Below are 21,536 nucleotides of genomic sequence, written 5' to 3' on the forward strand. Positions count from 1 at the left end.
CAATGTTAAAGAGCAAAGGGCGATCTGGAACAGGGAGAGGCTAGCACAACAGATTCTTGTCTTGGTACCTTGTGACAGTGCTGGAGGAATTTTTAAAAACAGAGATAGCCCTGGCCTCCTGAACGAGCCCCCCGCTCTCACCAACAGCCTTCTTCCCCTTAGTCCCCTCTCAGATCATATCTATGGCCTGCCCCCTCTCACACACTTTCAGCTCATCATCCTGGGCCCTCCCTACCACAGGACCCTCCCACTGTTCTCTCCTCCCATTCACCATACCTAATAACATCCCACTCCCAAAATATCTGCCCAATCCCCACCCCACTAAATGGACTTGTAGGCTCTGAAGTTTTACATTGTTTTGTTTTTGAACACAGTTAAGTAACAAAAAAAAAATTCTACTTTTGTAAGTTGCACTTTCAGGATAAAGATATTACACTATGGTACTTGTATGTGGTGAATTTAAAAATACTATTTCTTTTGTTTATATTATTTTTATTACAAATACATACACTATGCATTTTATATTCTGTGTTGTAATTGATAAAAATTTGAAAAATATAGAAAAACCATCCAAAAAATGTTCAATTACCATTGGTATTCTATTGCTTTTAACAGTGGGATTAAAACTGATTAATCATGATTAATTGTTTTGAGTTAATCATGTGAGTTAACTGATTAAAATCAACAGCCCTACTAAAATGCTTATTAATTGCTCTGTGTTAGAAGAACAAGTGTTATGGTAAATCTAGATTCAGCTACAGTGTAACAGCTAGAAGCAGATACCAAATCTGAGCTCTACCAGTTTCCTTGAAAAAAATCCTTTCTAAAAAAAGTAGTTTGAAGCATGCGATTCCCAATTCTTTGTCAAGTATTTGAGATTGTACTTAGGCTACACAGAGAAGCAATCCAATTGAAATGATCAAAGCAGACCACATGAGGAGAGATGTTCCAAGGGCAGAGGGAAATTTGTGTTGGCCAAACAACAGAGTATTATACTGTCAGAACAAACCTGAGGTATCCACTGAACACATACTGTGGTACTGTACTGAATATATAAAGCAATAATCAGTCAAAAGGGATAAGCCAGAAGAGATACACAACAAAGACAAAACGGGCTGGAAAGAAGTTACTTTTGGACGAGATCAGTATCTTTAGCTATGGCTGATATTAACTGAAACAGCAACATTGACAAGAGCTATTGTTTTTGTGGCTATTAATATTGTGATAGGACATTGAAAGAATACTGAAAGGGAAGTGTAAGATTGTTATTTTAAAGCTGGGCTCAGACACAGAATTGGAATGAATGTAGATGTGTTTTGAAGCAGAGTTAAGTCTGAAACATCTCAGCTAAAGAAAGCCAAAGCGGGGGAGGAGAGCCACAAAAAAAAAAAAAAAAAACCCCAGAAACACATCATCCCTTTTGTAAAAAGTCATTACCCCCCCACCAAACTTCATCTTGCAACAAAAAAAGTTTACTTATGTCCCATCATGCTGCCAATGCTAGCCATTGCAGGAGCTGGATTTCAATTTCTGTGTAATCAGACATTTGATGGAGAGGACTTAGCATTGGACAGCAGAAGGACATTTTCCACACTGATGTGTATTGGAAGTAACAGAGGTGATTGAATACTGCATGGTTAACAGGGGTATTAAATGAGAGTCAATAAGCAAGAAGGGTTCATTGGATGAACTTAATTTTATGTATCACTAATTAGCCATTTGTGAAATAGAGCCAGCAAATCCACTTAAATCATGTTAACTGTAGAAGGGTTAACCAAAACAAACATTGTTTCCAGCTCAGTTTAACATGGGTCTTGCTGTTTCATGAGAAGACAGTTTTGGTTTTCCTCTTTGATATTAAATGAGGCTGAACTTGGGATTTTGCTTTTTCTGGACCTTTAATTTATATATAAAAAAGGTCCTGAATAGTTTTCTTCCAAAGAGTACTTGCTGCCTCATCACTCTTTTTTCCAGAGGGTGGGGCTAACCTTTCCTAGTTTTGCTAGAAGACTCCTAGAGGTATGCGCTCTCACACATTAAACCAAGTGTCTTGTCTTTAAAGTCTTTATTAGTCACTGAAGTCTACTACTGTTAAAAATGTTTAACCAAAAAAAAATTTAAAAAAATCTCCCCTCAATAGCATAACTGAGTTTTCCCTCAAATCTTGGGAAAAACAGCATTGTTTTTGAAAGTTTACTCCAAATACAGTCTGTCCTGAAAGATTATTCCCATACACTTTGGGAAGACAATGCTCCTAGGATCCCAAGGCCTCCTCTACCTGGGAAAGTTATCCTGACATTAACTACAGTGTGAATTTAAGCAGATATACTAATGTAAATCCCTGTTTGGACACTTATTCCAGAATAAGTGGCTGTTGCAGTTTAGCTTAAAACTCTTCCTGACAAATTGAACTGAAAAAAGCCTCTTATTCTGGAATAGGAGCATCCATGTAGGGAGTTATACTAGTATGACCCAAATCTGTTTAGCTACACCAATATCAGGATAAATTATAAGACTTTCCCATGCAGCCAAGCTCTTAAGCAAATAGGACACAATGTTTTTGGAAATTTTATCCCAAGATTTCTGATGTATAAAGACCATCTGACAACTTCTTCTCTTTCTTAATACAAGAAAAGGGAGGTGGGAGCACTTCCTTTGCAGGTTACGTTTAACATAAATTTCTCTTACTAAGATATCCACAGAACATTTTCTTACACATGAAAATTGATGGAGTTGAGCTAAAATTGAGCGTAAAGGGGAAAAAGCCAACACGTTAATAGTCTAAGAAATAAAGACTGTTCTTTTCCAGTCTTACACTCTGCCTAGCCAACTCATCTTTGCCAACTTGAGCAATTCTGAACTTTTAGCAATTTGAAGTTTGGCAGAGAGATAGTCCTGGGGTCAGAGAGATGCCTTTTGCTATCCCCATGAGAATCCATCCAGATTTGGCATCACACAAGAAATTGCCATCTGCACATATGGATTAGAACTTGAACAAGTACTAGTACCTTCATTCTCTGGGAATTTTATCTACAACATACATACCCTTTGCCAAACTTCTTGCCTGCCCTCCTGTCAGGGTTCCCTCCCCACTCTGAACTCTAGGGTACAGACGTGGGGACCTGACGGAAGACCCCCTAAGCTTATTTCTACCAGCTTAGGTTAAAAACTCCTTGAGGCACAAATTCTCCCTTGTACCTTGGATTAGGTAATGCTGCCATCACCACCACGTGATTTAGACAAACTCAGTGAAAGGAACACTTGGAGTTCTTACTCCTTTCTAATATCCCGCCAAGCTCTACACCCCCTTTCCTGTGGAGGCCTGAGAACAAACAAGTGAGCACAGACCAACCTTGGGGTTCTTTTTAGAACACTTAAAAAAAGAAAACAAAAACAAAAAACTAATCAGATTCTAAAAGAAACAGAACTTTATTAGAAAGGGTAAAAGAAGCATTGCTGTAAAGGTAGAAGGGAAGATAATCTTACAGGGCAATCAGATTCAAAAACCACAGAGGATTTCCCTCTGGACCAAACTTTAAAGTTACAAAAAGAAAACCAGGAATACACCTTCCTCTCAGCACAGAGAAAAATCACAAGCCAAAACAAAAATAAGCTAATGCATTCCCTTGCTAGTACATAGTAATTCTAATGGAGTTGGATTGCTTGCTTCCTTGATCTGTGTCCAGCAAGCACATAGAACAGACCGACCAAAACCTCCCCTCACCCCAGGATTGAAAGCATCTTGTCCCCTTATTGGTCAGATGCTAGCCAAGTTACCTGAGCTTCTTAACCCTTTACAGGTAAAAGGATATTGTGCCTCTGGCCAGGAGGGATTCTATAGTACTGTATACAGGAAGGTTGTTACCCTTCCCTTTATATTTATGACACCTCTCCTATCAGAATACCAATTAGCCCAAAAGGAGACGCACCAAGTGGGAGCCAGGGAACCATGAGTAATGGGATTGATTTTGGAACAGAAGCCAGGAGAGCTCCTGGAAATAACCCCTTCTCTCTCAGGCAAACATTGCCACAGTTTCACTAGAATTCCATAAGTATCATTTCCTTCCTTCCCACTGTGTAGTTATGATGCACACAGAGGTGTTCCTTCTGTTTAATTCAGTGAAGCTATACTTCAAAGATTACAGCATCAAAATAGCTTCCTTGGTAGGATAATGATTCTATAAACAATGGATCGTTCATCACTAAATAAATCAATGCAGAGGAAACAGTTAAAGAGGAAGCTTCAGTTTTACACATGTATGCTTTTTTTCCCCCAGCAAGGAAGCACCACCTCAGCTACTCTTTGACCTGCACGGGTCTATCTACACAGTAGTTAAACACCTGCAGATGGCCCATGTCTGCTGACTTTGGCTTAGGTGAGATTTAACTGCAGTATAGACATTTGGGCTCAGGCCCAAGCTCTGGGACCCTCCTCCTGTATGGGGATCCCAGAGCCCGGGCTCAAGCTCAAATGTCTACACTGCAGTTAAACAGCACCTTAGCCCGAGCCCAAGTCAGCTGATGTGGGCCAGCTACAGGTGTTAACTGCAGTGTAGACATATTGCATGGGGTCAGACAGACTTCACAGGTTGCAAAGACTGTGCTCTGAACTCTTAAGGCAGCATTACCAGTGAGCAAGAACACTGAAATTGGACAATTGCTAGAATAGTTACAACTGTGCAATTACTTTAGTCTGCACTGACCCATGGCAATGGTTGGTGACATGGTGGCTTCACCTGGCTCAGAGCAAGGGCAATATTTGGGCAAATGCCTGTGGGATGTTGATAGCAACTGTATGGTATAATACACATGTGCTGAAGAATTGCAGTGCCAAAGTTCTATCGTGTGAACACATCAAAACAAAGACTATCATCATATACATAAGTGAAGTAAACAAACAAACATTTTGCATGAGAAACTTTCTAGAAAGTTTGGCATTTTGGATTACACCACAAACAAATCTTATGGTGTCGTTCTGCTAAATTTAGTGAAGGGTTATTTTGGCACTGAAACATGAATTTTCATTCTACAGCTCTCTCTCTCTCTCAAGTGTATCTGAGCAAAAGCATGAATGAACTATTTTTCATTACTAAAGAACAAAGTGAGACACTCCATTCTCTTTATACTCTTAAAGAATCTGCTTGTCCAATCTTTAAAGACAGGCTGAAAGAATGGCAATAATGGCAGAGTACAGAGATAAAAGTGTTAAATAATGTTGCTTCTCTCATTAGTATCCACTTCCTAGGCTTGCAGATCTGTCAATTTGTAAGATGATAAAGTGTTTGACAATTTGAAAGCCCCAGCTTTGCACTTTTATAGTTTCAAACCGTTAAGGCATTTTGTTGTGAAAGTAGGGTTTTCCCTTACAGATTTAGTTTTGCAAGTGAGTGTAATGTATACCACATAATTAAGTTTATATTTCTTTTACACAGTACTGTGAATAGTTTACTGGTGGTAAAATGCACCAAACAAGATCTCTGCATTTCTCCAAGAAACTATACAGTCCAATCAGGTTTTACCCTAGTACACCAACTTATTAAGCACTGACAACAAGAGTCCATGAACTGCTACTATGCAACCAATGGAGAAAAATACGGTGCAAATCCCCAAAACACTCGATGAACAAAATGGTAATTCAACATCAAGTTTAATCTATCCATCCTATAACTTTAATATTCACTATTGCCAACTCCAAGCATTCAAAAATTGCAAGACAGACAGACACCCCCTGCGCAAATCTTGACTTAAGTCAAAGACCTGGAGGGAGTTTTTGTTTTTCCTTCATATTCATGTTTCCCCATGAAGACTAGAAACTAACTTCTTTTTTTAAGATGAGAACTGACATTCTCTCAGAATCCTATAGCTGTAAGTAGCTCAGCCTTTAAGACCACCAAGTATTTTAAGACTCAGAGCTGGCAGCCCTGATCATTCTATAGTTTATTTGTTTTATACCAATAATGTTAATATCTACTGGTTATGCTGGGGGTTGTGTGAAACCTCCTTGAAGATGGTGGGAGTAACAGCTGTCCTTCATTCAGGATAACTGAGATGCAGTTAAGCTCCTTTTTTTGGGAAGGGGGAGGGGGAAGATAGCTGAAACAGTAGTAGCCACTGCCCAAGGCATAGGCTACATGCAAGAAGCTGAGCTATGAAGGTGGAGAGATTTCACTGGGAGCTGAATGTGACCGAACTCATCACACAGTTCGTTGAAACGCTCTTGGGACGGTCACCTGATGTGCTGAAATTATCTCCGAGTCCATTTTCCCTGCCAGCTTGGGACTCCAGAACCCTGCCTTGTTGAGCCAGACATGCTAGCTTTGGCACAAGGCGGGAATCTTTTGTCTCTCTGGGTCCCCACCTCTTCTTCTAAATGGAAAAGTACCAGATTTAAGATGGATTTCATCATCAGGTGACATGTCACATGTCCCTGAGAGACCTTATTCTTCATTACCCAAGGGCTGGCTACAGGTACACAGGAAAGCTTGCAGGTAAATAAACCCATTCACAACCAGTTGTCCTAGTCAATGGGAGCCATTAAGATTTTAAGCCACCATTAATGGCCCACACTTTGCATAATTGCAATAGGACCTCAGAGTTATAGTTCATATTTCTAGCTTCAGATACAAGGATGATACATCCATACAAACAGGATGAACACACACAGATTATAAGCTTTGTAATGATACCTTACAAGAGACCTTTTGCTTAAAGCATATACCACTTATAAATGTGAATATAATGTAAGCAAGCATATTTTCATAAATCATATGGTGTGCATCATAATAAGCGGAAGGCTGGGGGTGTTTTTTGGCCGGGGGAGTATACTTTTGAGAAACTGCAGCTGAAAACAGAGGCAGGCAGAAGGCCACAGGCAGCCAGAGATGCACTGATAATGCGATTAGAGAGACAGCGAAGCGGTTTTTGGGTGGAATGCTAGCTGGACAGAGAGGCTTGAAAAACTGAGCAAACAAACAGTCTCCTGCTTGATTCCTACTGTGTTCAGGGAAACAAGACTTTGTGCATTGTTTTGTAAACAAACAGGATTACATCAAAGAAGTGTCTGCCTCCATCAATTTCTCCTATGGAAACAATCTGCAAGAGCCAGAATGTTGGATAACCACTTGGGTCAAAAAAAAAAAAAAAGGGGGTAACAATCCATACTTTATTAATTTAGAGGATAACTTGCAGTCTGGCCTCACAGGAGAGCGATGGGACTGTGAATGTGTCAAATCTGCTTTATTCATTTTCAGTTTTGTGACTAATGGAAGTGGGGAAAAAAAAAAAAATCTAGAAATTTTCCTAAATTACTGCCAGGTGAAAGAGTATTTCAAAGACTTCATAGAGTACATTAATTTCAGTACACCTGAAATCTGAAATGAGAGGAGGAGTAAAGTATTTTACAAGAGTGCTGGGATAATCCAGTCCATGCCAAATTAATCAGATTTACTCTGAGGTCTTATGGGTCCCAGAGAGAAGTATCTGCATTTGTAAAATGAGTACAGAGTACTTGATGTTATATTTAAAGTAACAATAACTCTCTGGCTGAGGTTATTTAGCACTCCATTTGGTAGAGAACTGTAACAAGGGAATCCATGTCCCTGCTACTCCAGAAGTTCCTTATTCGATGCAAGAGGTGTCCCTATTAATATACAAGTCAGTCACTTTCGATTTGGTTTTATTCTACACAACCCTCCTGTAGTTAAGTTTATTCTATAACAAGCCCCTCTTCTTACTTCAGCATAGTCCTACATCCCCAGTCTCCTCTATCATTGATCATCTGCTTATTATTGCATTGCTATGGGTTCATCTGTCACTATGAACAGTCACTTTGCTGCCTCAATACATAACAGCCAATACTGCTGCAGGTGAAAAACAGGCAGTGAGAATATTTTGAGTTTTACTCAAAACACATGACAGGTACCATCTTGTCTGATATAAGAGGGCTTGAACCAGAGACCTTCAATGCTGAACACATAAATCACTAATGCTTGAACTAGAAGAGCCAGGTTCTATAGCTATTGACTATAGCCAGCTTGTACTTTGTGGATTGAAACCAGACAGGGAGGCATGCGCACGCACGCACGCACGCAGTCTTTCCCATAATCAAATGTCGCTCAAAGTTAGACATTTGGACCGGTCAGGTTTTCTGTTTTTTTTTAAAAATAGAAAGTAGATCAGCGCTAATTTGGTCTCTAGTCTCACAACCTAAGGAACTATGGGAAACTGAATTATTTCAGCCCACAATTCATTCTTTTTAAAACTAAAAGTTTGATTGTCACACTTCTTTATGTAAGACTAGCGTCACCACTTAGATTATAAAAATCAAGGACACCGGCAAAGTATGTATTTGGGCCAAATCACCTTCAGAAAAGTACTAGTAAACTGAAGTCTGAGATTTCAGGCAAAATTCTGAACATCTAGAGCAAGTATTTGAATTACCTATGGAATTTGGTTTCTGCTCCCTTTTCAGACAACTGTCTGAAGTTCTTTAGCTGCAAAGTAATTTTTCTGACAATCTCCAAGTCAATTCACAGGATACAAGAGGTTAACAGCATCCCCAACTTTCTGTAGTTCAGCATCAGGCTGTTTTGTTTCTGAGCTATTGGTGTGACTCTTACCTACAACTTAGTCTCAAATTCTACTCTAACACCTACTGCAGACAGTTCTAAAATATTGATTTCTGGTGTTTGTGAACATCTTTGATAAAATTTGAGCCAATTTATGGGTATATGAGAATATTTTGCAGTAAGCAACAGTCGCTGATACCATACTCGCATTTTGATAAAAGCCACCCCTACACCTAAACAAATATTACCTATATTACATGCACAATCTGGAAGAGTTTGCACCTATTCTATGGAAAGCTTAAATATTCTGATAACTAAGAGAGAAAGGATAGTATTCCTTCCAAATGGATCAACACTTCTCTGTTAGGGGGCAAAAAGCCTCAGGTGAAATGTAGCATTAAGGATTGTCAGTCAGTCTGACAGTTTTAAGTACAAAAGCCAACAACAGATATTAGTCAAATATGGCAAGTCTCAGACTTTATGCTACAGACGAGTCCCTTTTGGATAAGGCTTCCAGGCTTTCTGACCTAACCAAAAGATACTTTTGCAGGGGTGGGAGGAGGGTGTTGCACTGACTTCTTGATGATGGTGCATTACAGCTTCACTGTTAGACACCCTGTTCATGTAGTGGCAGCCCAGATGGTCTGTTTAAAAAGCAGTTCAGTTGACCAAGTTCCTTTAATTTTCACGTCCCTGCTGTAGTCACACTAACTTTAAATATAGGAAGACATCTCTGTACCCATTGTCTCCTACAAGAACAAACCCCACAATTGAATCTAGACTCCAAAGGATCCTAATTCTTGTTGTGGCAGGAAAAGAGCCAACAAGATATCCCAGTGCAATTCTACACTCTTCAATGAGCTGCTACACATGCCGTCTTCTTACAGTATATGAATTACACAAAAGAAATAGTTGCCACAGTGGGCTGTCTACTGTAATCTGGTATCAGACTTCAGGCAGTGGCTATGCTGATCTTTAGAGGAAAGTTTACCATTCCAGACTGCATATGGCTAAACAGATAATACTTACTACAGTAGAAGTTCTTCCTGATTCCATCTGACTTGGCTTATTTAATCGAACACCAGAACCAACACCCCTGGAAGTTTTTACTCTAGCTAACAGAGCTACAGATGCTATGAACCCAAGTTTTGTTTGTTTAGTCTTCAGCTACAGTATTTATCCAAATATCTTGCTGCAAAGCACTCTTCAGGTTGCACTGCACTGACAAATAATTTTTGTGTTAGCTTTTAAGTTCACGGCTTTTAGATTTCATTACATATCTGCCTTTTTTGTTATTGTATGATGGCATAGAGCAGGGGTTCTCAAACTGTGGGTCGCAATCCAGTTTTAATGGGGTTGCCATGACTGGCATTAGATTTGCTGGTGCTTGGGGCTGAAGCAAAAGCCTGAGCCCCATCAACCGGGGCCAAAGCAAACACTTGAGATTATTCTACAATTGCAGTCCCATTAGCCACTGTTTAAACTATTTCAATACTGATCACATTCAGTAGAGAAATAGTTTAAACTGTCACTTTAAATGGTCATTTAGTTTGAATTACCCTGTTGTGTGAACTTCTCCATTCACCTCCTTGCAACTGAGTCAAGAAGATCTCTGTTTGCACGCTGTTCAGGGGTAGAAGCGTCTTTTAAAAGGGAAAGTTCTATATTAAGGAACACAACAGAAAATGTTGAATGCATGGGGCCTGTGTTAACAAGTGATAATTTGAATGAAAAAAATTAAACGCATGCATTTCAATACTTTAAGTGTCACATTCCATCAAAACAATTTTCAGTGGTGTTTTCCAGTGTGTAAACAGATATACAATTCTTCGCATAAACTGGAAGCCTGCACTATATTATTTAAAGAGGTCATTTTTAAATTGTTTGAAGCAAGATATTCCAAAATGACAAAGATCATGTGAATATCTGAAGCTTGTAAAGAGACAGTAAGAGTACTTTTTTCCCATCCACGCCCTGTCATAACAAATGAACAATTCACTCAAAAAGCCCCTCCCCCCCGCAAAGTCAGTAAATTATAAGCAAGGTTCCAATTGGAAGAGTAGTCGTTTTCTTCTACCTGAGATGCCACTCATGGTAGATTGTGCAGGTGTTCAAAAATATTACACTTGCTATGCTAAACTCCTTTGGTTGCCTCCCTAGATGGAGTCTGAATATATCTACGAACTGAGCCAGATTAAGGTATAGGCACAACAGACATATAGCTTTCCAACTTCAAGAGCCATGATCAGGTCAGGATCTAAGCTTGCATTTGGGGCTAAAACAATCTTCAACTAGAAGCTGAAGACATAATCCAGGTGGAACCAATGCAGTAGCTTCTAAATCAAGCCTCCAACAGAGGGAGAAGCAGCAGCCATTGGAGCCAGAGAATAAACCATCTAGCTTCACATCCACCACTGGGGGGGGGAAGAACCTCCACTACTATTGGGGGGAAATGGAGGGATAGAGAGTTACCACATTATGTTAAATTCAGTTTAAGCAGGATTTAAATCTGTTTAAGTGCATCTATAGTAGGGTTTTGCACTGGTGACTGGAACTGATGCATATTTTTGAACAGACAAACTCTTGGGTTCTGTTGGACCAAAGGATGGGGAACAAATCCCCAAACTGAAGATCCAGCACTAAGAGCTCTTCCCTCAAACATACAAATCATGGAACTTTTAGCTCAAGGGTCCCAGCTGAAACCTAGAGTGATAAAGCATGGAGAAAGGCAGCCTCCAAGTTACGAGACTCAAATCATGAAGGGCTGGGTTACATTAAACCCGTCGGTTTGAAGTTAGTCTTTCACTGGTCTTCTCCACTTGTCCTGTACCTTCCACCCCCTGCTCCCTAGCACTGGGGCAACATTCCTTTTGCTGGGTACCTGGTGTCCCCACTCTTTTCATATCCTTCCTCAAGATCTACTTTTGCTTTGCTTGCCACTGTATTTCAGATGCCCATCAGAAACTGATTGGTCTGTTATCTGCTTAAACCGCACATCTCCATGCCCTAACTTACCTCTACTATTGTCTAACTTCATACTCTTATTTATATTTAATCTTTTCAAGAGAGGGGTCGTACCTTCTTGTCTCTGAAGTGCCATGCATATATGGTACTAAAAAAAAAAGTTAATAGACTACTACAGCCATCTTCTGGGCTCTTACAGAATAACACTGGAGCTACTCCAATGTAGCGCTAGCCTGCAGGCTATCAATGGATTATATGGGATTAACCAGTGCATACATTGCCAACTATATTTAAAAAAACAATACCAGTGTGTATTAGCCACAAATGATACCAGCACAGTATCAGTGCCAAACCAAGACTTGCAAGTAGTCAAGGAAACCTGAAAACTCTACATACTGCCACAGTTTCCTGGCCACAACCTTCTCAATCTTTCCTAAAAATAAAGGGGAGACAAATTTGACAACATACACCACCGCCCCACCCTAGAGCTACCCTTAAGCTATTCTCAGGAGACGCTAGCATTGTTCTTCTGAAAGGAGACACAGACAATATCTCTCTACTCTAGTTTTACTTGCCATAAGTGGTCATGGTTGATGTTTTAAGCACCTCCAGAACTTCTGAGGAAAAAAAACTTGCCTCCCCCCCCAAAAAAATCCAACCAAAGCTGACTTTGCATTTGTTCCTCTCCTAATCACACTAGCCTACAATCCACAAACTTTATCTATAATGTAAATTAAGGACTCACTGCAAGAAACTTTTCACTCTGTAGCAGAGTTGAGACACCTTGATTTCCTGCCAGACCGTTTATCACCTAAAACGGTTCCATGAATCATGATTTCAGACTAATGAGGGAAAAAAGTCCCAAGCCTCCAGTACAATCCCAGCATAAGACTGAATTCTGTGATTAAAACATGCTTTTAAGTCACCCTTACATATTACTTTAGAGATATGTGAAACCACTAAAAGGAAATTGTGAGAAGTGACATCTGTCCCCTTTACATCAAAGCAAGATACCATTGCTCAGTTATCCCAGTGCTTAAAATATCAGCTTCCAGTGAAAGAGCTGGCTGAAGCTTAACCTGTTCCGGTTTTCAGTTTGAGCAATGTTTCGTGTGTATATCACAGCAGAAAAGGCCTGTGCTGGTCCCCCCCAGCAGCACCAGGCAATTCAGGTGCGCCCGCAATGATTCACTGAAGGCATATGGTGGTTTCAACACATTACAAATGAGGATGTCAGCCTCCAGACCAACCAGCCTCCACTGTCTTCCCAGTGTTAGGCTTCAATGTTAGCTCAAGCAGCTTGGCCACCTGCTCTGTATGCCAGAGTCCATGCCAGCCCGCTAGCTTTATAAGTTTGATCAAGCAGATGGTCTCACAAGTTGGAGATGTGTCACGGCTTCCAACTTCACCCGCCTCAAGTAGCGCAGGCTGTAATACTGACAGCAAACCAGGCTCTCTGGAAATGGGCGATCTGAAGTTTGTACTCTATGCTTCACAAGCAGGAGAATTAATGAAATGAATGAAGCTTAACCTCACCAAGACCGGTGATGGTGATGTGGAGGATTCCCAGGAACTCACAATACCAGCCTGAAGTCAAGACAGTGTTCACCCTCAAATTCCTTTTGGACTTCAGATGGTAAAGTAAGCACCCTCTTAGGTGCAGCTGGCCAAGAGACTGAGATTGTGGGATATGGACTTAGCCACACATTTGTAATTCCCAGGCTTGACTGTTGCCATTCACCATACCTATGAAGAAGCCAACCCTAAAAAGCCTTCTATGTGTTTAGCTTACTGAATTAGTAGTATTTCACAAAGCATGCCATACTGCTGATCCATCTTCATCTACTGGCTACCTGTCAAGTACCCAGTCAAGTTGGATATTTCAGTCTCATTCTTCAATGCCATAAATGACATTACCTCCAGCTATAAGGGAAAGAAAAATCTCCCAGTGACCAAAACCTCCTACAACAGCTACACTCCTCTAACAGTGAATTTGTCAGCCTTAAAAATAAGACTTGTGAGCACAAGAGATGGGGTTCTTGGCAGCTGATGAGGAATTGTTAACTCATTCCCAAAAAGAGTACAGAATGACCACAGAACTCACCATCTTCAAAACAAGACGCAAAACACAAATGGAAAAAAAACTAACAAAAATCCAAGCAGCAAGTGTAACTTTATCATTGTGGTATGAGTACATTACAACAACTAAACATGCTGTAAAAATAGGGATAAAGCTAATTTGTTGTTGATCCAACAGAACCATGAGTTTGCAGGCTTTCAAAAGAAGGAGGCATAGCCCCTCAATATAAGGAGCAGATAAGACTTGGCAGAGGCAGTGTTTGCTATCTAACAATTGCCAGCATCTTCTACGTCTTTGCCTGGTTTAGCTTCAGTGATCAAGCCCAGTATTGGGCAGACAGTGGGAAAAGTTGAGCAACCACATTGTCTGGGTCTGATGAAAAAAATTAGAGTAGGATATTGTCAGCATATTAATGCCACTATATCCCCAGCCATTTCACACTCTCCAATTGATCTCACCCACATTCCCAATTCAGTGTGGCTATCAAACCCCAGAGCAACCCAGCAGAACTGAAGAACTGCAGAGTGTAACATATGGGGCTACTCTTGAAGGTTGCTGGTGCCTTCTAAAGCAGTGAAGAGATTTCCTTCAATCATGGGAACTAAAACAGCACAAGTCAGATTCCACCAGTCCTCTCTGTTGCCTGCATAAGAAAGTAGGTACTTTTGATAAGTTTCTCCAAATGAAATTTGAAAATAGGAATTCAAAAAAAAGGATCAAGAGTTCCAAACCAGGGTTAAGTGGTAAGAATAGGAATGACAGCGAATATGTGGGATCTGAATTTTCAGTTCCTCATGCCACTTCAGCTTTCAAAACTCCACAGTGGGACTGATGCTCCCTCTACATTTATGAGGGAGTATCATACACCAGAAACTTCTCTTCTGTTGCCCCCACCCTTAACCAGGAATTTACCTCGGTTCTCCTCAGTGCCCAACATGAGGAATCCCTGAAAAGAAAAGGGCGGGGGGGGGGGGAGAGGGAGTTAAGAGACAGCATGAATGGAACTGCTTTGCATATACTAAGTGAATAAAATGCTAATTCAACCTCATATTATGAAAAATAAGATAAATGTTCCCCAAAAGGAGGGAAGAGAAGTCAAACAAGTGTATGCTGTTGCAAGACTCTGGAAATACCACAGATCTGAGGCTGGGCAGTGGATGTTTCAGTGGCCTAAAAAATGCTTCTCTTTCCCTCCACCTTCTGTCAAAGAGGTAGAGGTATCTTGAAAGGAGGAGGAGATAAAAGCCATCAAGCAAAGGATTTAACATAAAAATAAATGCTACATTGCTATTTTCACTGCATCCAGGAGGAGTGAGTCTCAGATCTTCCAATGGATATGAAGTCCTTCGTTTAAGAATTTCATGTATTTACACTAAAGATGTCTTCCCTTTCAAAGGAAGTTCTTCAACCCATCTCTGTGCCTCATCCAAGAAACCAGAAAACTTCATCAGGAACAGAGATATGCCCAATGCCACCCACCTAGCAGAGAAGTCAGGAGCATTGGAAGGACACAAAAGCAGCATGCTTGGTTATTGTATGTCCCTCAGACAGTAGCCTTCACCACCTTCTAATGGACCCAAAATCAGAAGGAAATGCTTCATGGATGGGAGATGTAAATCAGCTAATGCTGTCCTATTCCACTAAGCAGGTCCCTTCCACTCATCAAAGCTCCCTCATAGCCTTTGAGAATAGGCCGAAGTGAAGTATGCTTCCTGGAGGTTGCTGAGCAAGTTTTGCACCAAGAAATAAAGGACAATCTTTTTTTAAATAGAAAAAGAAGACAGCTAACAACTGCTGCTACCTGGAATCTAAAAGAAGTATGACTGCAATCTAGTCTGGTATGAGGTAGATTTAGCCCACTAATATAAAAAGTAGTCCCAATGTCCATCAAAAAGAACAGGAGTACTTGTGGCACCTTAGAAACTAACAAATTTATTTGGACACAAGTGGGCTGTAGCCCATGAAAGCTTATGCCCAAATAAATTTGTTAGTCTCTAAGGTGCCACAAGTACTCCTTTTCTTTTTGTGGATACAGACTAACATGGCTGCTACTCTGAAACCTGTCAAATTCCTTTAGTTACTTCCTCCTGCTAGCTGGCATCACTCCTCAACAGGCCAAGCAAACTAGTTCTGGGCCAAGCACTAGGAAAAACAAGACAGCTATATCACCTGAACCTGTTGGAAAAGTTAAAAAAAAAAAAAAAAAGTAAGTTTCATCAGCATGCTGATGTTACTATGATGCTTAATGGCTCAATCTCCCCAGCGCCCTAATATACAGGTTGAGCAGGAGAAGCAACGGAACCCTGTTTGACACAATGAAGAGTCTCTAGTGAATATGCAGCTCCCAAGATATCTTTCAAAGTAAGGAATGCAGACTCACTGAGCAGCCACACATGTAGAATCTAGGAGGTATCCCCAACACCTTGCTGTCCACTGTATCCATGCTGCAGAGAGATATTTGAACAGTCTCCAGATTTCAATACTTGGATGCTGCTGGCAGGCCCTTCTCAGTGGAGGAACCTCAACTTACTGCTTCCCAAAGAGCCCATGATTGTTGACCTCAGAACAGCATAAAGCCTTTGTTCGAGGGAGTTTTGTTTACTTTCTGTGGAATTAGTTAATTGACTTATGTTAATGGACCATATTCAAACCAAATATTTAGAACATTTACACATGTTAATATATTAAGGATATACTTAAACGGGAAAGGAAAAAGCAATGTTATTTTACACTTGACCTTTGTCCACTAGTGTCCTTGAGATAAGCAAAGAAGCCAGCACTGCAACCTCCCTTTAAGCTGCATGCACAGGTGGCCATGCAGCAATCTCATGTGGCTAGGAGCGTGTTGGCACCCCGCCCCACGATCTGCCAAAACCCGCAGCAGTTCCTCTTGACTTGAGGCTCCCCAAAACACCAACAGGAAGGAGAGGCAGGGTTTAAGGACTCATTTATGTAGAATGGGAAAGCAGTACACGGTCCAGGATGCACAGAGCTTGCTGTGGAGAGGCTGGTCCCCACAGCTGGCAGGAGCATCCAAGGACTGGAGGTGCTGAAGTGAGCCTCCCTTTCCCCAATAGTTGCTGCAGCTCCCTGCTGGGCCAGGAAAGCCTGTACCATCACTAGGTCAGGAGTACCCAGTCCACGTGCTTCTGCCTGCTCTGGGCTGGAAACTCCCTCTCCAAGGACCCCCGGGGGGGGAAAAAAGAGGGCTGGCTGTGGAGCAGAGAGGGGAAGACGCTGAGATCCCTTCCCCCAAGGAAATCTCAAACCCAGCAGGCAGGGGATAAGTGCTCAGCAGAGTTTGTAGGTGGCTCAGAACAAAAAAAAAAAAAAAAAAAAGTTTAGAAGGAACACTGACACTCTACCATAACCAGGTCTTAATCTGGGGTTTGGAGTGGGTTTTTTTTGTTTTTTTTTAATGGGTGCAGTAAGTCACTAGATCATTAAGTTGGTCTGTCATTACCTTCAATCGTCTTTTAAATAAGGAATTCTTGAGACTCAGCAGTTGTTAAGTTCCATATCAAGCTATGTATCAGAGGGGTAGCCATGTTAGTCTGGATCTGTAAAAGCAGCAGAGTCCTGTGGCACCTTATAGACTAACAGACGTATTGGAGCATAAACTTTCGTGGGTGAATTTGTCGGATGCATGTAGTGGAAATTTCCAGAGGCAGGTATAAATATGCAAGCAAGAATCAGGCTAGGGATAACGAGTTCAATAAGGGAGGATGAGGCCCTCTTCTAGCAGTTGAGGTGTGATCATCGAGGGAGGAGAAACTGCTTTTGTAGTTGGCTAGCCATTCACAGTCTTTGTTTAATCCTGACCTGATGGTGTCAAATTTGCAAATGAACTGAAGCTCAGCAGTTTCTCTTTGAAGTCTGGTCCTGAAGTTTTTTTTTTTTGCTGCAGGATGGCTACCTTTAAATCTGCTAGTTTGTGTCCAGGGAGGTTGAAGTGTTCTCCTATAGGTTTTTGTATATTGCCATTCCCAATCTCTGATTTGCGTCCATTTATCCTTTTACGTAGGGACTGTCCAGTCTGGTTGATGTACATAGCAGAGGGGCACTGCTGGCACATGATGGCGTAGATTACATTGGTGGACGTGCAGGTGAATGAACCGGTGATGGTGTGGCTGATCTGGTTAGGTCCTGTGATGGTGTCACTGGTATAAATATTTGGGCAGAGTTAGCATTGAGGTTTGTTACATGGATTGGTTCCTGAGTTAGAGTTACTAAGGTGCCATGTGTAGTTGCTGGTGAGAATATGCTTCAGGTTGGCGGGTTGCTGTGGGCCAGGACTGGCCTGTCTCCCAAAGCCTGTGAAAGTGAGGGATCGTTGTCCAGGATAGGTTGTAGATCACCGATGATGCATTGGAGAGGTTTTAGCTGAGGACTGTATGTGATGGCCAGTGGAGTTCTGTTGGTTTCTTTCTTGGGCTTGTCAAAAACCTGTAGGAGAACACTTCAACCTCCCTGGACACATAATACCAGATTTAAAGGTAGCTATCCGGCAGCAAAAAAAACTTCAGGACCAGACTTCGAAGAGAAACTGCTGATCTTCAGTTCATTTGCAAATAAACACTAGAAGGTGAAATACAATCAGACGTTATTCTTCCTTTGTAATAGCAAGAATGTAATATAATTCTATTAAAAAGTATTTAAACACATTAAAGCAATGTTTGTATATTAATGCTAACATTAGTCCAAAGAAAGACAGTTATGAGCTAATATTTCCTGATACAGATTAGCAAGACGTTTCTCATTGTTTAGTAATAGTTCCCAAAATTAAAAAAAGATCTTTTTTTTTAATGCATCCTAAAAATGAAGAAGAAGAAGTGTCAAGACATTGGGATACAAACACACTTTTCTGTCCAAACAATCCACAGCTTCTAAGCAAAACCTGGCTCAACACCACATGATAAAATTCTGCCCACCTCTCTCTCAAAGTCAGAAGTGAAACCACACTGGATCAGAAAGAACTGAAGTGAGATTGCCAAAACAAGCAGAACACTACAGAGATGTTATTGTTTTTCAGTGACCTCATTCACTAGTCTTGGTTTCATACTAAATAATTTCTATATGTCCAAGACCGATTTTAAGTCTCTAATATGTGCAATACAAAGCCACCAGTCTTCTTCCCCAAAAGAGTGGGAGCCATCAGATATGCAGATAAGGCAATTGCTTTCCTCAAGCAATTGGGTTCCTCAACACAAGAGCCTTAGACTCCCTTATTCAAGGATCATCTTGACTTAACGTGATCACCTTTGAGTCCACCTTTGTGTTATGACCACATACATCAATACTCCAGCCCCAGGTTCAGTATCCATGTCAAAATCTAACCTAATCCTGACTAACATGATAGGCAGTGAGGGGTACCAGACCCACCTTTCACAGGTTCTAGTCTTTAATATACATACTAAGTTGCCTTTCTGGAACTGAGGCTAGAGGTCAAAAGGAGAGAAAATGGCTGAGGGGACAATATTATGGGAGCACAGAAGATATTCAATGACACAACCCATTCCCCTTCAGGATTTCTCATAAGCCTTATGACTTATAGGGTTGATAATAGCAAGTACTGTTGTCAGAGAGTTTAAGGGCCACACAGACTGCCTTCTTAGCCCTGAGCATGTAATGCTTTATATAAAGAGATGCTTACAGTCCAGGTGTTTTTTCTTGGGCCCCATCACTTCATGTGTGGTTGCTTTGCAGACGGCTCTGGCTACAGCTGATCCTGTAACGCTGTACTGAGCAGCTGCGATGCGATCTGTCAGCGTCTGACCCGACATCTTCGACTAATGTTAGTGCTGCTGCCTCTTCTGCAAGCGGGGAAACACAGGGGAGGAAGGGGATGTTCGGGTTTAATGACAGAGCGAGGGAGACCCTGTCCTTCCAGCACTCAGGCCCTTTCCAGCAGGGACAATCCTTCCTCCCCCACCCCGTTGTGTAAGCATTACAAGAGCAGTCAAGAGAAGCTGCCCAGGGCAAGACGGGGTATTTTAGACACTGCAGAAAAAAAAGCCAGCACACCCATAGCGCATCCATCCCCTCCCCACCCCACCCCTAACCTGCGCCCCTAGCGCAATACCATCTCGGTGAACCGCTGCTGCCGAGCGGGGCCCACCTTCCTCTCCGCCGCCAGCCCCACTGAAGCGGGGAAGGGCGGGAACCCGCCCCCCCCCCGAGACGGGGTCCCCCCTCTGCACTCCTGACAGCCCCGAGAGCCCCAGCAAGCGCCAGGGAGTGAATTAAACACCCCGGCGGAGCCGCTGCTCGCTGCTACTGCGGCAAACGGGAGCTTTTCCATCGCCTGCTTCCCCGCGTCTCTCTAGCGGGAGATTATCACATCATTGCGCCATGTTATGCCCTCCCTGCGCCTCTCCCCACCCCGCTCCTCCTTTACCGCTCCGGGAGGCAAGGGTAGGCCGCCCATCGGAAACGGACACCGGCTCCCCTGGCCGCGCCCACCCGGCCCCAGCCTCACCCCCCGCCCTTCTCTCCACTGCGCCCCACCGGGCCCCTGCGCCGGCCCTGGCTCACGCCACCCCCAGGCCCACTGCAGCTCAGGGGCCCCACCCCCCACGCCCGACAGGGATGCTGCGGCTGCAGCGGGCTGCCCCGGGCCGCCCCGGGCAGCAGCCCGGGCTGGGCTGGGCGGTAGCGCCGGCGGCAGCAGCAGCAGACCTGTCACCGCGTCCCGCTGGCTGCCGCTCCCGGGGAGGGCGCCCGCTCCTCCCGCCGCGGCGCCGAGCCTCCGCGACGGGCTGGGCCGGGAGAGCCCCAGGTGCTGGGCGGCCCCGCCCGCCGGCCGCGCAGGGCCAGGGAGACGCCGCGATTTCTAGCCCAGTCCCCCAGCGCCGCCGCCGCCGCCGCCGCCGCCGGGATGGATGTACCAGCCCGGCGCGCCGCCCTCGCCGTCTCCGCCGCGCTCACCCTCCTGCTCCTCCCGGCCCCTCCTCAGGTTTGTGGCTCGGCGGAGTCAGGTGACCCGGCGCGGCCAAACCGGGACGTGCGGTCCACTAGGTGCCGTAGGGGGAGCGCCCCGCCCGCGCCGCGCTCTTAAAGGGGACACCCAGCAGCCCGCGCCCGCCCCCCGCAAGGTGAGCTCTGAGGCAGGCCCAGCCCGCTCCCGGGGCAGCTCGCTTTCAAGTCCCCCGGGCTGGGGGCCTGTCTCTCCGGTTGCTTCCCCTGGTTTCTTGCACCATTTTCTCTCATTTCCCTCAGCTCCCTCCTTGCCTGATTTTGCCTCTTTCATCTTCTCTCTGGCTCTGTCGCCCTTTAACTGGGGGTGGGATATTTTTCACTTTGGAGCGTTTCATTGTGAGTTTGCAAAAGAATTGCTATTTGAAAATAAGTTTTTAAGGTGGAAATATGTTTGAATTCCAGGCCCCTTGGAGGATGGTCAGGTTATATTTGGTTCTCTGACTTCCTCCCCCGCGCACAAGAGTTCTTACACTACCAATATTTAGACTGCCAATTTAAGCCCCTTACAGCTGCTCTACAGTTACCATAAGAATGGCCCTACTGGATCAGACCATGTCCATCTAGCTCGTGAAGCATCTGGCCAGTGCCAGATGCTTCAGAGAGAGCGAACAGAACAGGGAAATTTTGAATGATGTACCCCTTGTTCTCCAGTCCCAGCTTCTGGAAGTCAGAGGGGGTTGTATGGCCTTGCCTCCCTGACCATCTTGGCTAATAGCCGTTGACGGACCTGTCCTCCACGAACTTATCTAATTTTTTTTATCTCAGTTATACTCTGGGCCTTCATAACATCCTCTGGCAATGAGTTCCACAGGTTGACTGTGTGTTGTGTGATGAAGTACTTCCTTAGGTTTGTTTTAAACCTGCTGCCTATTTTTCATCAGGTGACCCCTTGTTCTTGTGTTATGTGAAGGGGTACATAACACTTCCCTATTCACTTTCTCCATACT

At 43.1% G+C, this 21,536-nt stretch overlaps 1 protein-coding gene across 33 annotated transcripts in view; it reads right to left on the bottom strand.

The window, feature by feature from the left end:
- Positions 1 to 20,696, bottom strand: part of SNAP91 (synaptosome associated protein 91) — a 138,383-nt gene extending 117,687 nt beyond the window's left edge. For 30 of the 33 annotated variants that reach the window (XM_043510603.1, XM_038395307.2, XM_043510602.1 and 27 more), the window contains exons 1-2: positions 20,539 to 20,696; positions 19,265 to 19,424 (exon numbers count right to left, since the gene is read on the bottom strand). In XM_043510603.1, coding sequence (XP_043366538.1) covers positions 19,265 to 19,394 — 130 coding nt within the window. In that variant the 5' untranslated portion in view covers positions 19,395 to 19,424; positions 20,539 to 20,696. Of the gene's footprint in view, positions 1 to 19,264; positions 19,425 to 19,861; positions 20,000 to 20,289; positions 20,445 to 20,498 lie in introns of those variants that run through there. The other 3 variants (XM_043510579.1, XM_043510580.1, XM_043510581.1) reach the window with 3 other exon arrangements.
- Between the last annotated feature and the right edge of the window lie 840 nt (positions 20,697 to 21,536).

Source organism: Dermochelys coriacea, chromosome 3 (genome assembly GCF_009764565.3).
Source record: "Dermochelys coriacea isolate rDerCor1 chromosome 3, rDerCor1.pri.v4, whole genome shotgun sequence".
Lineage (NCBI taxonomy): Eukaryota > Metazoa > Chordata > Testudines > Dermochelyidae > Dermochelys > Dermochelys coriacea.